The sequence below is a fragment of the Thalassophryne amazonica genome, chromosome 17 (genome assembly GCF_902500255.1).
Source record: "Thalassophryne amazonica chromosome 17, fThaAma1.1, whole genome shotgun sequence".
NCBI lineage: Eukaryota > Metazoa > Chordata > Actinopteri > Batrachoidiformes > Batrachoididae > Thalassophryne > Thalassophryne amazonica.
In genome coordinates this window covers 31,712,367-31,725,951 of record NC_047119.1, presented here as the reverse complement: position 1 = coordinate 31,725,951, position 13,585 = coordinate 31,712,367, and the positions used below count along the sequence as shown (strand labels likewise).

At 40.4% G+C, this 13,585-nt stretch overlaps 1 protein-coding gene across 2 annotated transcripts in view; it reads right to left on the bottom strand.

Moving 5' to 3' along the window:
* aak1b (AP2 associated kinase 1b) overlaps window positions 1-13,585 on the bottom strand; it is a 50,397-nt gene that overhangs the window by 9,485 nt on the left and 27,327 nt on the right. The window contains exons 13-20 of one of the 2 annotated variants that reach the window (XM_034191550.1): window positions 12,861-13,006; window positions 11,485-11,669; window positions 11,318-11,407; window positions 9,967-10,062; window positions 5,492-5,599; window positions 4,762-4,923; window positions 3,073-3,186; window positions 1,426-2,764 (exon numbers count right to left, since the gene is read on the bottom strand). In XM_034191550.1, the coding sequence (XP_034047441.1) occupies window positions 2,664-2,764; window positions 3,073-3,186; window positions 4,762-4,923; window positions 5,492-5,599; window positions 9,967-10,062; window positions 11,318-11,407; window positions 11,485-11,669; window positions 12,861-13,006 (1,002 nt within the window). In that variant the 3' untranslated portion in view covers window positions 1,426-2,663. Of the gene's footprint in view, window positions 1-1,425; window positions 2,765-3,072; window positions 3,187-4,761; window positions 4,924-5,491; window positions 5,600-9,966; window positions 10,063-11,317; window positions 11,408-11,484; window positions 11,670-12,860; window positions 13,007-13,585 lie in introns of those variants that run through there. The other variant, XM_034191549.1, reaches the window with a different exon arrangement.

The following is a 13,585-nucleotide window of genomic DNA, read 5'->3' as shown; positions in this document are numbered from 1 at the left end:
TACAATTTATTTTCATGATATCATGCATTTTGTACTGATATGGCACACTGCTAAGCTAGCATTTTTCTTGTTAGATTCCAAAGCAGACTATTGCTTTTCTTACAAGATGGATGTTAAGAGATAGTAACATTTAAATTAATGTATATTTTTTTTTAAAAAAAAGGCAGATTTACATTTAAAATTATAGTTTATCTATTCTTCATTTAACATTTAGAAAATCAATATAGTTACATTTAGAATTCAGCAGATGCACTTGTCAAGTCATAAGCAGATTGATTCAAACATTTTATGGCACATCTCCGTTTCATCGGATAAGAGAATTTTAGGTCCCTATATTAAGCACAGAAGTGCTATGACCAATGCAAACCTTTTTGTGGAAAATTTCTGAGCAAGCACACTGGCAACAGTGATAATGAAAAACACCTTCATACATCTTTTTTAAATAAAAAGAAGAAACCTCAAGCAGACCAGACTCAGTGAGGTGACCATCAGCTTTGCCCATGCTAACAAATATAACAAAACTAGAGCACAGCAAGAACTTGCCAAACATGCAGAGACACAAATGCTACAGCTAAGCAACCATATAGATGCCAGTGATCACATAAACTGATGGCTCAGAAGACAACCAAGATGTGAAGAGGTGAGTCATGGTAAAATGGTTCACAACTGACACGTCAACGTTTTCAGATCCGTCGCTGTTTCCTGGTGCACCTGACATGCAGCAGCACTCTGCACACTTGGTTTGAATGAAACTGAATATAAATTGGAATGTGTGATGAGAAAACATGCACCTGTTAGGCAGCACCATTAGTTATCTCATATAATTTAAAAAAGTTGTGCCAATCACACTGAGCCTGAAGAAAACATAACATTATTACCAACTGGAGAGATATTTCTCAAAGAAATTGTTTTGCTGTCTGGATGGTGCAGCGAGACAGACAAGAATACACCATAAACTTACAGCAGAAAACAGGTGGTGGCTTTCATGGTGATATTCAAAATGCAGTGGGTAGCACACCTACAGAGAAATAGTTTCCTTTTGTTTGAAAATTAAGTTTGCAACTTCATACTGATGAAACAAGGGACATACATACTTGTGCTTGGTTTCAGTTGGAGTAGGTCCATTTTCCTGAATAAATTGACACTATTGACCCACTTACGAAGACGACCCCCCCCGCCCCCCCAGACTGCAGTTTTAATCAAACCTCTAGGGTGCTTAAAACTTTTTGAAGTACTGTATATCTGGCCTCATAAATATGTGCAGAAATTGAAGAGTCTGATGTTGTTTTCACATGGCTTAATCAAGGAAAATTCAATACCACCCGTCTGTAACACGTTGGATTGACTCCTAACCACTTGGAGGCTCCAAAGCTCTCACTGGGTCCTGCATGTGCCAGGTCTCTGCATGTTTTCCATTTGTTTCCAATCCCATTATCTAATCACATTTGTCACAGCTACTGATTGCGAAACAAGTTTGACAACCACCATTATGTAAATGACTAAGTGTGATTTGCGCCTGATGAGCACAGTACAGACTGTGACACTGATAATCATAGAAGGTTATCAATGTTTTGTTTTGATGCCATCTGAATGTTTCTTTACTTAGAATTGTTTGTTTACATACCTCATCATGAATCAGCAAAACTCCCCATTTCAGTCTGTCAACTGTGTAGGTTGTTGATTAAATACCTTTCTGCCAAGTGTCTTAGAACTCGAAACAGCTGTGGTTCTGAGAAGTCCAATTTCTGCAAGACCTATTTTTCACCAAACACACTGAACTTTATTTACAACAGCTCACTCATCATTGACCAAAAATTACTAAATGGTGGGCTTCAGTAGGATTTTGCATTGGTCATTGCACCTCAATAAAAACAGGGCCCATAGTGTCACTGTCTTTTCTTAATCACAATAGTTTAGTGCTAATGGTGCAAATTCTGCAACAAGGAGGAGTTGAGAAAGAGGCAAGATGTGATTATGGATATTTTTGATCAGATTATAACTCATTTGGATATAATTTTTCCAGTCTAATTAATATATAGCAGCGTTTAACTTGTATAGACTATTGCACCCAACAGCCCTGGCAGAGGTAACATTTACATACTGTGCAAATTAGGTTAGGTAGACATCTACAGAAAAAATTAACTAATTTAACTGGAACAAATAGTTGCATGATTTTTACTTTAACGTGCAAATAAATCTGGGCAGAAAATTTTTAAAAAAGGCAAATAACGACAAATTCACTTGTGCACAATAATATCTACGAGCACTTCTAACTATTCCTATTGTAAATCACAACAATGTTCTGTTGTTTGCTATTAGACATAATGTAATATTATCAGAACAAACTGGATAGCAATATTATACCCTGACAGAAGGACGCAATGGCTGATCTTCATATAGAATGATGTTAGTGGACAATACATGATGCACAGAGATTATAACAGAAAGAAAATATAAATATGTCAGAGTGATTAGAGGTGAGTAAAAGTCAGAGGGTGGCATCAGTACAGCAGAGGCAGCGGGAATGAGGAAGCACTAAAAGACAAGTCTACTGTCGGGGCTAGAATGGAGACGACAGCCAGGAGACGCAATAAGCATAACTATATGTGGAAACTGTCGATTGTTGTTATGCTATGCCAGTCTATAATCCAGTGTTACAACTTCTACAAGTCGATGAGCTGGTCCACCAGCAGCAGGGACCGGGCCAAGCTGGGCAAGCTGGATTCAGAGCCGCCACTGTTACTGCGCGAGTGGCCTCCTGAAACTGGCCGAACACACAAGGGAAGACGGGGGGGGGAATACGGGCGAACAAAGAGGAGAAAAGCCAAGAAGCAGGAGTCATAGTGAGCAAACAAAGCAGTCAAGGAAGGGTAAGAGTTGAGATTAAGAGAGAGGAAAAATGTACTTGTTAACCTCTAAAAGATGCTTAATTTGAGCCTATTACAATGTTAATCCATAATAATAATAATCATGCAGACACCTACTCCAGCTTTCGGCTGGATTAACCTTTTTTTTTTTTTTTGGCGATACAGACTGGAAATCAGTGGACATTTGGAAAATCCAGAAGCCTACCTTGAGAAGATGAATTCTTTCGCCCTGTGACAGGAATAGGATCAAACTCATCCTCTGTGCCAGCCTCTGCACAGGTCTGATGGGGCTCAAAGTCTGAGATCAGGAGAGAAGAGTCTATACAGGAGGAATACAAACAGGGAACAGAAACATGGGATGTGGAAATTGTCACATCCGAGTATGGAAGCCACAAAAAAAATTTGATTTAAGCAAGACATGATTGAACGAACAGGTGAAGGCAATGTAAGAACACGAGAAATGCATTGAATTTGTTAAAAAAAAAAAGTGATATACTTTAAAATTAATTTAACAAACAGGTCCAAAGGCCTGTTATTCATATGAAAACAATGACAGACACTACAAATGTGCTGCTATCCAGTCATTCTGACCATTATATTTCACTGCTGTTATGATAAAATAACGCCAGAGGAAATTAATAAACTGACATGATTTATTTTGTAGTGGTGGCCTCTAGTGGTGGAAAAAAGCTTGAATGCAGCTTTAAAGGATGTCTATTTTTAAAGACAAAAAAGTACTTTTCAAAATACATTACAGTAAGTAAGACCCTTCGGCTGCTCTTTTGTTTGCACTCATGATTTTGCACTCAGAATTCTTCTTCTTACTTATAAGGTTTTGAATAATCAGGTCCCATCTTATCTTAGGGACCTCGTAGTACCATATCACCCCAATAGAGCGCTTCGCTCTCAGACTGCAGGCTTACTTGTAGTTCCTAGGGTTTGTAAGAGTAGAATGGGAGGCAGAGCCTTCAGCTTTCAGGCTCCTCTCCTGTGGAACCAGCTCCCAATTCAGATCAGGGAGACAGACACCCTCTCTACTTTTAAGATTAGGCTTAAAACTTTCCTTTTTGCTAAAGCTTATAGTTAGGGCTGGATCAGGTGACCCTGAACCATCCCTTAGTTATGCTGCTATAGACGTAGACTGCTGGGGGGTTCCCATGATGCACTGTTTCTTTCTCTTTTTGCTCTGTATGCACCACTCTGCATTTAATCATTAGTGATCGATCTCTGCTCCCCTCCACAGCATGTCTTTTTCCTGGTTCTCTCCCTCAGCCCCAACCAGTCCCAGCAGAAGACTGCCCCTCCCTGAGCCTGGTTCTGCTGGAGGTTTCTTCCTGTTAAAAGGGAGTTTTTCCTTCCCACTGTCGCCAAGTGCTTGCTCACAGGGGGTCGTTTTGACCGTTGGGGTTTTACATAATTATTGTATGGCCTTGCCTTACAATATAAAGCGCCTTGGGGCAACTGTTTGTTGTGATTTGGCGCTATATAAAAAAATTGATTGATTGATGATTACCACATCAAATCTAAGGTGGATCTGCATGTTGAATTGGCACACATTTTATGTCTGATGCCCTTCCTGACGCAATTACACATTACATGGAGAAATGTGGCAAGGGTGGGGTTTGAACCAGGATCCTTCTGCACTGAAACCAAGTGCACTAACCACTTGGCCACCACCCCTGCTCAAAATACATTATAGTGTAAAATTAATACTGCTGGTACTTAACAGCGTCTGATTACACTAGAAGTAACCAGACTATAAATCCTACCGAACACACTGTGACTAATTTTCAGTAATCCAAGGTAAGAATGCAGTTCTGTCGGGACCTAAAATTATTGGTTCTGTTACTTGGACTTACACAGATGTTTAAGCATCATCATTTTTACAGTTTACCTGCTTTGGGCTGTGCAGAGTCTCCAGACAAAAGGCTGAAATCATCGAAGGCAGAAGCTGCAGAGGTGGGAGCAGAGGACAGAGACGAGGTGGCACTGCTCCCTGGTGGAGGAGCCGATATTAAAGAGTAGCCGAGAAGAGAGTCATCTGCAGTGAGTGGATCTGCCTCAGGACAGGAAAAACCAAACATCAGATGACCAAAAAACAAAAAGTTCAGCTCATACTGCAAAGCATACAAGGAAATAATTAAATGGCTTATAAAAAATTATTATCGAGTCACTGATTATTTAAGAGAAAATGTAGCCGTCTCTTTATATCACTGCACTGTACACTTAATCTAATTGATGGTAGCAACATATGGTTACAATCATTTTTCTTCCATCCCACCATAATCCAAGGAGAGAGTGCAACACACGCGCGATTCACACACACACGGCATATGTATGCAGGGGGAAGCGAAACTCTGGCACCTCACGTGTGTTGCTGTTTTGCAAAGCCACAGTCGTGGGGGCACTTAGACAAATTTCACATCCAGCTCGAAATTTTTGCACTTGTTGAGTCTACATGATTTGTGGCTTATATTACAGGCTGGAAAAGCTCAGAACCATTATGTTTTCAAATGTGCCTAAAAGATGTCAACCGCTACAGCCAAATCACATTCGAGCAACTTTCATATGTGGACCAGCCTCTAAATGGTTTGGCACACACTCACAAATACACAAACACACACCTTTTACAGACTCTTCCACAGAGCCACCAAAGGGATCCGACAATGACAAGAGGTCAGGAAGCATGAGTGAAGTCGTGTCTGGAGATTTGAGGCCTTCAATCAGCTTCTCTAAAGGCCAGTTACACATAAGAAAGGAGAACAAAGAGAGCAGATGATATCCAGCAAAGTAAAAAAGCAACATCAGCTGTAGCAAAACATGTAAAAGGCCAGTAAAAATGCTGGTAGTATAACTAGAGACAGAGAAACACATAGTCAAAATTAGGGGCCTCATGGTACACAGAAGTCAGGGTTCAGTTCAGACTTGTGTTTATACGTCACGGTTCAAGGTGCCCTGATACTTGCACGACTTTGATCCGTGCACTTGCACGCACATCGTCGTGATGATCCCACCCTCTGTGTTCGCAGCTGGATGCCGTGCTTTGTTCCACCGGCTGCCACGCATCGTGTGCTGGATACTTCATATACGAGGTCTGTCAAAGTAACGGTCCTTTTTATTTTTTTCAAAAACTATATGGATTTCATTCACATGTTTCACATGTCTATCTCGGTTTTCAATGCTTACCAGTCCAGTAAGTACCAGTGAAATTGTGGAGAGCTGGACATGTCCAAACTTGTCCTCTGACACGCCGAAACGAAGGTGTTCCTTTATCTCGCTTCCAAAGCGAATCGGTCTTTACGCGCGAAGCCTCCGCGCGGCTTTCCATGACAAAATCTCTTGCTAAAAGTGAAATCTGCCGGAAAATGGCTGATGTCCAGCTCTTGTGATAACCAGAGAAAGAGCACACGACGGTCTCATATCCACAGAGCCATCCGTTTAGAAATGGTCCGGCGGTTTGTGCCGCGTCGTCGCAGCTCGGAGCGGTGCACGCCGAGCATCCTTAAAGGGGTCCTTAAAGCTGTAGTAACAGACCTTATTCTCTGTGAAGCCCGTAAAATTTTCACCGAAAGCCAGATAAATTTTTCGAATGGTTTCCGGGTGCCAGTCTCTAACAGCTTCTGAAAAAATTCTGATGGAAAAAAAAGTCCTTTTCATTCCGCCATTTCCAGACAATGAAAATCCGACGAGGGGGTGGGACCACTCCTTCCCAAGGCGTGCTCACAGGCGAATGACGTCACCGATAGGCGTGGAAAAACTCATGCATGTGCACGAGGGTTCAAGCATGTCTGACGTAAAAGGGTGATTCTTTAACTACGGGCACTATTGGCCTTGTAAATATAATTTCCACCACACCATTGCCTTACAATATAAAGCGCCTTGGGGCAACTGTTTTTTGTGATTTGGCGCTATATACATGTGCTCTGATGTCACTGTTTATCTCCATAGAAACTATCCAAACAATCTTTCATACAAACTGTTTAAAGGGACATTACAGTGTTGTGGTAGAAATTACGGCAATAGTGTGGGACAACTACATTTTGTTTAAAAAAAAATCACAACAGCTGTATGACATTGAATACCCCAATTATGTTTTGATTATTTTACTGATATTTTATTCAGAGATATTTTAAAACATTAGAAAAAAACGTTTCTTTACCATTCATTTTTATCATTGAAGATCAAAAGTCTGGGTGTGGGACAAGCACAAAACGGCAATATTTGCATATAATGATGCTGAAAAAAGGTGAAAAAGTCATCATAGACTACTAGAACAACTTTCTTAACACACTTTCATTGTAAAGATAACTATAAAAGTGTGAAATTTCCCCTTTTTTCTGTTTTTCATACAATATGATCAAAGGACATAAGTGCCCATAGTCTAAGAATCACCCAAAAACATATGAATGAAATCCATATAGTTTTTGAAAAAAATAAAAAGGACCGTTACTTTATTGACAGACCTCATATAAAATAATTATTTTGTAGCGGATTAATCATTTCCTCTTTGAATTGGCTGTTGAAAACGCCTCTAATCGCTTCCAGAATCAAAGAAGTCTGTTCCAGCTGCAGCTTTTCTTACATGCGGTGAACGTGATGGAGAAAGCATTTGGAACTGTCTAAAAAGGTAATTATTTGTCATGTTTATATTGTAATGGCTTGGTAAAACAGTTGCATGTCCACCCCTTCTTGTGTGCAGCTATAAAAGTATGTTTATGATAGATTTAACATCTCGTTATAATCGTTCAGACAAGCTGTGCTACGATGTTGTGCGCTGACCACTCATAAAGCCATGTTGTATTCATTTCCCCTTTCACTCAGAGCAGGTGCCTCTGTGGGATAGGAGATAGATAGATGGGTATCAAGCAACCTGTCTGTGTTCTTTGACAGGGCCCTTCATCTGCATTGTCCCAGGTCACTTAACTGTAAACAGGTAAAAGCCTTGACCTGTAAAGTAACCTGTGATGGACTGGTGTCCCACCCAGGGGGAGCTGTAGAGTCTCAGCTGATTATCACTACTGTATCCAAGCGCCTCAGGGAATATATGGAACTTACTACTTCTTGAAATCTGCTTTAGATGTAATGTCCAGCTCATGCCACACATCCTCTGATTTGGTGGGTTGAGAAAGAAAACAAACAAACAAAAAAAGTATCAACTGCACACTTATTTTTAAACAGGGGGAAAGAGCAGCTTTTAAAACAGCTGGAATGCCGAAGTGGCGAATGCGACTTTATGCAGCTACTTCGGCTGTGGCCCAGAGTATGATCCGAATGCCGGAATACAGTCAAGACTGGTGGAAGAGGATAGGGACCTTCACAAACTGACATATGCGCCATCAAACCTGTTCTGTTTGTTTGGTTTTATTTATTTGCTGAAGACTGCGGTCAATGTTTTCCAAAAGAGACACATACCTGCGTTCAGACATACAGCCGAAAATGGTTGCGGACAAAAAGAGGGTTGTGGTTACAAATAAATAAAATGACAGTGAAAAGTTCGCTCATACGAGGTCTGTTAGAAAAGTATCCGACCTTTTTATTTTTTTCAAAAACATGATGGATTTGAATCACGTGTGCTTGCATGAGCCAACCTTGAACCTTCGTGCGCATGCGTGAATTTTTTCACACCTATCGATTGCGTCATTTGCTTGTAAGCAGCCTTTGTGTGAGGATGGGTATAGTCTCTCGTCGTTTTTTTTCTTTGCAAGGAAATGGCGGAATGACTGGAGCAGTGCGACTGCATCAAATTTTGCCAGAAACTGGGCGACAGCCAGGTGGAAACCATTCGGATTATTCAGTTGGCTTTCGGTGACGATCCTCTAGGCATTACACAGATTAAGGAGCGGTAAAACCGGTTTAAAGACGTCCGCACAACGGTGGAGAGCGAGCCACGCTCGGGCGGTCATCCATATGCTGAAATGACCAGATCATTTCCAAAGTGAACGCTGTGGTGATGCGGGACCGTCGTGTGACTATCTGAGAAATTGTGGAAGAGGTGGACATCAGCACTTTTTCGGCACATTCCACTGTGAAAGAAGATATTGCCATGAAAAGAGTTGCAGTGAAATTCATGCTTATGGCTTGGGCACGAAGCTGCTGACGGAGCAAAAGAGCCTCCGTGTTGAAGTCTCACAGGACATGTTGTGACATGCTCACCTCTTCCACCATTCGGAAGATTCAGACGGCTTTCGGTGGCTTTTCAGTCGTGTGCCTATCAGAGAAATTGTGGAAGAGCTGGGCATGTCACAACATGTCCTGTGAGAATTCAACATGGTGGAAGATTCAGACGGCTTTTGGTGGCTTTTCAGTCGTGTGACTATCCGAGAAATTGTGGAAGAGCTTGGCATGTCACAACATGTCCTGTGAGAATTCAACATGGTGGCGCTTTTGCTCCGCCATCAGCTTCGTGCCCAAGCCATCGGCATGAATTTCGCTGCAACTCTTTTCATGGCAAAATCTTCTGTCACAGTGAAATGTGCCGAAAAAGTGCTGATGTCCACCTCTTCCACAATTTCTCGGATAATCACACGACGGTCCCGCATCACCACAGCGTTCACTTTGGAAATGATCTGGTCATTTCAGCATGTTGATGGCCAACCAGAGTGCAGCTTGCTCTCCACCGTTGTGCAGATGTCTTTAAACCGGTTGTACCGCTCCTTAATCTGTGTGATGCCCATAGTCATTCTGCTCCAGTCATTCCGCCATTTCCTTGCAAAGAAAAAAACGACGAGAGACTACACCCATCCTCACACAAAGGCTGCTTACAAGCAAATGACGCAATCGACAGGCATGAAAAAATTCAAGCATGCGCACGAAGGTTCAAGGTTGGTTCATGCAAGCACACGTGATTCAAATCCATCAGGTTTTTGAAAAAAATAAAAAAGGTCCGATACTTTTCTAACAGACCTCGTATTTCCATTTACACTGCTGTTCACTGTGGTCACAATGACTCCCTGAACACCTACAGAAGGTGGTATGGCTGATCAAATCCCTATCTGGCCTCAATGCAGTTCAAGTGCAGTTACATTTGCACTTTCATGTGGTCAAAAACACATCAAAAGCACATTTTAACAGCAGGCATTAATGATTCTTAGATACTGACCTGGAGCTTCTGACAGTTCGAGGGTATGGAAAGGATGTGGCACAGCCAATAAGGATGCTCCTGAATCCAAATCAAGGATGGATGATGGGCTTTCAGCTAGGGAACAGGAATAATGTAAAAGAAAAAAATATTAATAACCCAAGTTAGGGAGCACATAAATAGCCTGAAAAATGTGTGTGTCAAGGAAGAAACTGATCTGGTAGAATTGCAGTTTCTAGCAGCAGAGATTGCGATCGGCGTCTCTACCAGTAGAGATTGTGATCATAATCTCTACACTATTTTAACTGCTGAATATAGAAAAATATGACTATCACTTCCCAATTGATATTTTATTACTTTTCTGATTTTCAAGTATAGTTGATATCTGTTGTTGCAGTCTCGACTGGTAGAAACTCTGATCCAAATGCTGTCTAAGTAGTACTCAGAGAAAGTAAAGGCAAAAGCACAGGAAATGTAAGTGATCAATATCATGCATTTTATTCAGATGCAAGTACTTATGTGGAGTTCCATTCAGAAGAAAAAAAATCCTAAATTTTATTTTGACACGTATCAGTTACTGGTAGAGACTGATCACAATCTCTACTGGTAGAATCACAGTTTCTACCATGACACATAAACAAACTGCTTTGGAATTCATAAAGTTCTTTCTTATACGAAAAATATGCAACTCATTTATGGGTTCCATTTTCTGGGCACAGCAGCATCAATACAGGAGGTCCTTACATTAACAGGCATTTAAATGTTACCATGTCTTTCATACTGACTGAACTGTTTACTTTATTAACATAGTGTGTATATATATCTTAATAGCGTTAACATAGTTTTAAAACCCACTTAAAGCCATCAGATTAATGGACCAGGTGCATAAGGAGGTTTGTTTCCCGGTATGACATTAACGTGCATTCCTTTAAACTAATACTGTAAAAGACATTAAGCAGCATCAAATGAGGAATTAGGCTTGAGAACAACATAATGACTCACTGGAAGAAGCAATGGAAGATTGTCTGCTTTCTTTGTTTGTCTCTGGATGCATCAACTTGTAAAGGTAGTGTTAAATTTTATTTTGTTTGAATTTAAGAACAAATCTATGGATAATCATACTGCATGTATGATTAGTGGGTTTAATATTAAGATTATGGTTGAAAGCCTGGTACCACATAAATTAGCAATGTTAGTGGACGCATATGAACTTGGTCTCTATGTAACTATACATGCATGCATGCTTGTTGGCAAAATTGCAACACAAGTTACACCAAGGTACTGCACATGAGCAAGGTTTACTCCCTTCCTTCACTGAGCAAGCACACTGGCCACAGAGTTGTAGGTGACATGCAGTTAAAATTTTACCTACCAGCTTGGTGAGGTGCATTTTCCACAGCAGAAGCCTGCAAGCCTGGTATTAGCTCTTCAGATGTTGTTATATCAGTTTCTGAATGCAAGTCTGATTTAAAAGATAAATAAAAGGCAGTTATTTACTTTTTATTAAATAATAACTTTAGATAAACAGTCAAACATTACCATTCTGCTGTTTCTCAGGTTTAAGTTCCTCTGTAGGGAGGCTGGAAAAGTTGTCATCATCAAATGGATTCCATGTAGACTGTGTGGGGGCGTTGGTGGGAACATCAGTTTCAGGGCTTCTTTCCCGTCCTTCATCACCGAGTGGGCGAGAGAGGCTCGTGTTCAGCTGAGACGTAACGGGTGAGCTACAGGGGGTAAAGACAACAACTTGCAGTAGAACACAGATTTGAACGGTCATGATGCCAATCACAAATATAAAACTTTCCTTCATTTGATACAATGGTGTCAACATTGGTAGGGCTGCTCAATTATGGGAAAAAACAATCATGATTAATTTCGTCAAAATTCAAATCAGGACTATTTAACAAGATGAGTCATTGACTTTAGAAATATCTTGCACTTTACTGGGTACTAAGATTTGGACCAACTCCCACATATTAGCTAGAATTTGAACATTATGAGTGGGGGAGGGGAAAAATAAAACCACTTTTCCCTTCAGGCCTCCTTTCAAGACCACACCTCCAAAACACATGTACATACACGGTCTGAAGTCTGGACAGTCCAAGAGAGCATTTTGGACCTCATCTCTCATAAACTCATGCATCTTTACAAGCAGTGAGAACAATAAGTACCAAAATGTTGATAATGTCACGTAAGAATTCCAACTGAGGATTTTCATCCGCCCACCCATTCTCCCATTTGATGAGCAATAGGAGTGGTGGACGAGCAATGTAAGCAGTAATGGGAAAGAGAGCGAGTGCACCGGAGGGGGACCAAAAAAAAAAAAAAAAAAAAAAAAAAAAAAAAAAAAAACTCCACAATCATGTGGAAAGCAATTTTTTTTTAAATAATTGATATACTGACAATCAATACAAACTAAGCAGAAACGTTTCATTCTCTTTGATGTGTTGTGTGGCTCAGCCCCCACAGAGCTGAAATTCTTCTCACATACAATGAATGACATAGTGAGAATAGATTTGGGCTTTTCAGAAGGAAAGAATGTACACTAGTATGCTAAATACATCACACGTGGCAAAAGGAGAGCATTTTTCAAAACAGAATGCTGCAAAATAATTGTTTTAATCAACTATGTGTTTTCATAATTGTTGAAGTTCGGAACTGACATAAGATTTCATTCATTCAAGTTCCACACCTGCTTATTCCATGTAAGGGTCACAGGGAAGCTGGGGCCTAACCAAATGGGCACTGGGCAAGAGGCAGAGTACACCCTGGACCGGCTGCTAGTCTATCACAGAGCCACATGTAGACGGAAATACATTCAATCTCACCTACCATCAATTTAAAGTTCCCAATTTGTGAACAATCACCTAACTCCAGTCTTTTTAACAATGTAGGTGTATCCGAGTACCACTTACTGATTGAGCGCAATGTCTCCATTAGCTCCTTGTGGTTGTGGTGACAGGTCACTCTCTGGAATTACAGCAATACTACCAGTACTTGGTATATTGTCACTGGACTGATGGGTTTCTTCTTCAGTTTTCTTTGGAGAAGCAGGTGGAGTCTGATCAAAAGAGGCACATCAGCACACAAAACTAATATTTTACAATGTATGGAAAGTGTCACTGACATTCATGTTGAAATATCAGTCATTTTTAAACTTAGTGAGGACAAGTACATTTTCATTTTCCTCTCAGATATACTGATGTAATCAACAACAACAACAAATGTCTTGTTTTTATGATAAAGTAATTACAACCCCTGGCAAAAATTATGGAATCACCGGCCTCAGAGGATGTTCATTCAGTTGTTTAATTTTGTAGAAAAAAAAGCAGATCACAGACATGACACAAAACTAAAGTCATTTCAAACGGCAACTTTCTAGCTTTAAGAAACACTATAAGAAATCAGGAAAAAAAAAATTGTGGCAGTCACTAACGGTTACTTTTTTAGACCAAGCAGAGGGAAAAAAAATATGGACTCACTCAATTCTGAGGAATAAATTATGGAATCACCCTGTAAATATTCATCCCCAAAACTAACACCTGCATCAAATCAGATCTGCTCGTTCGTCTGCATCTAAAAAGGAGTGATCACACCTTGGAGAGCTGTTGCACCAAGTGGATTGACAAGAATCATGGCT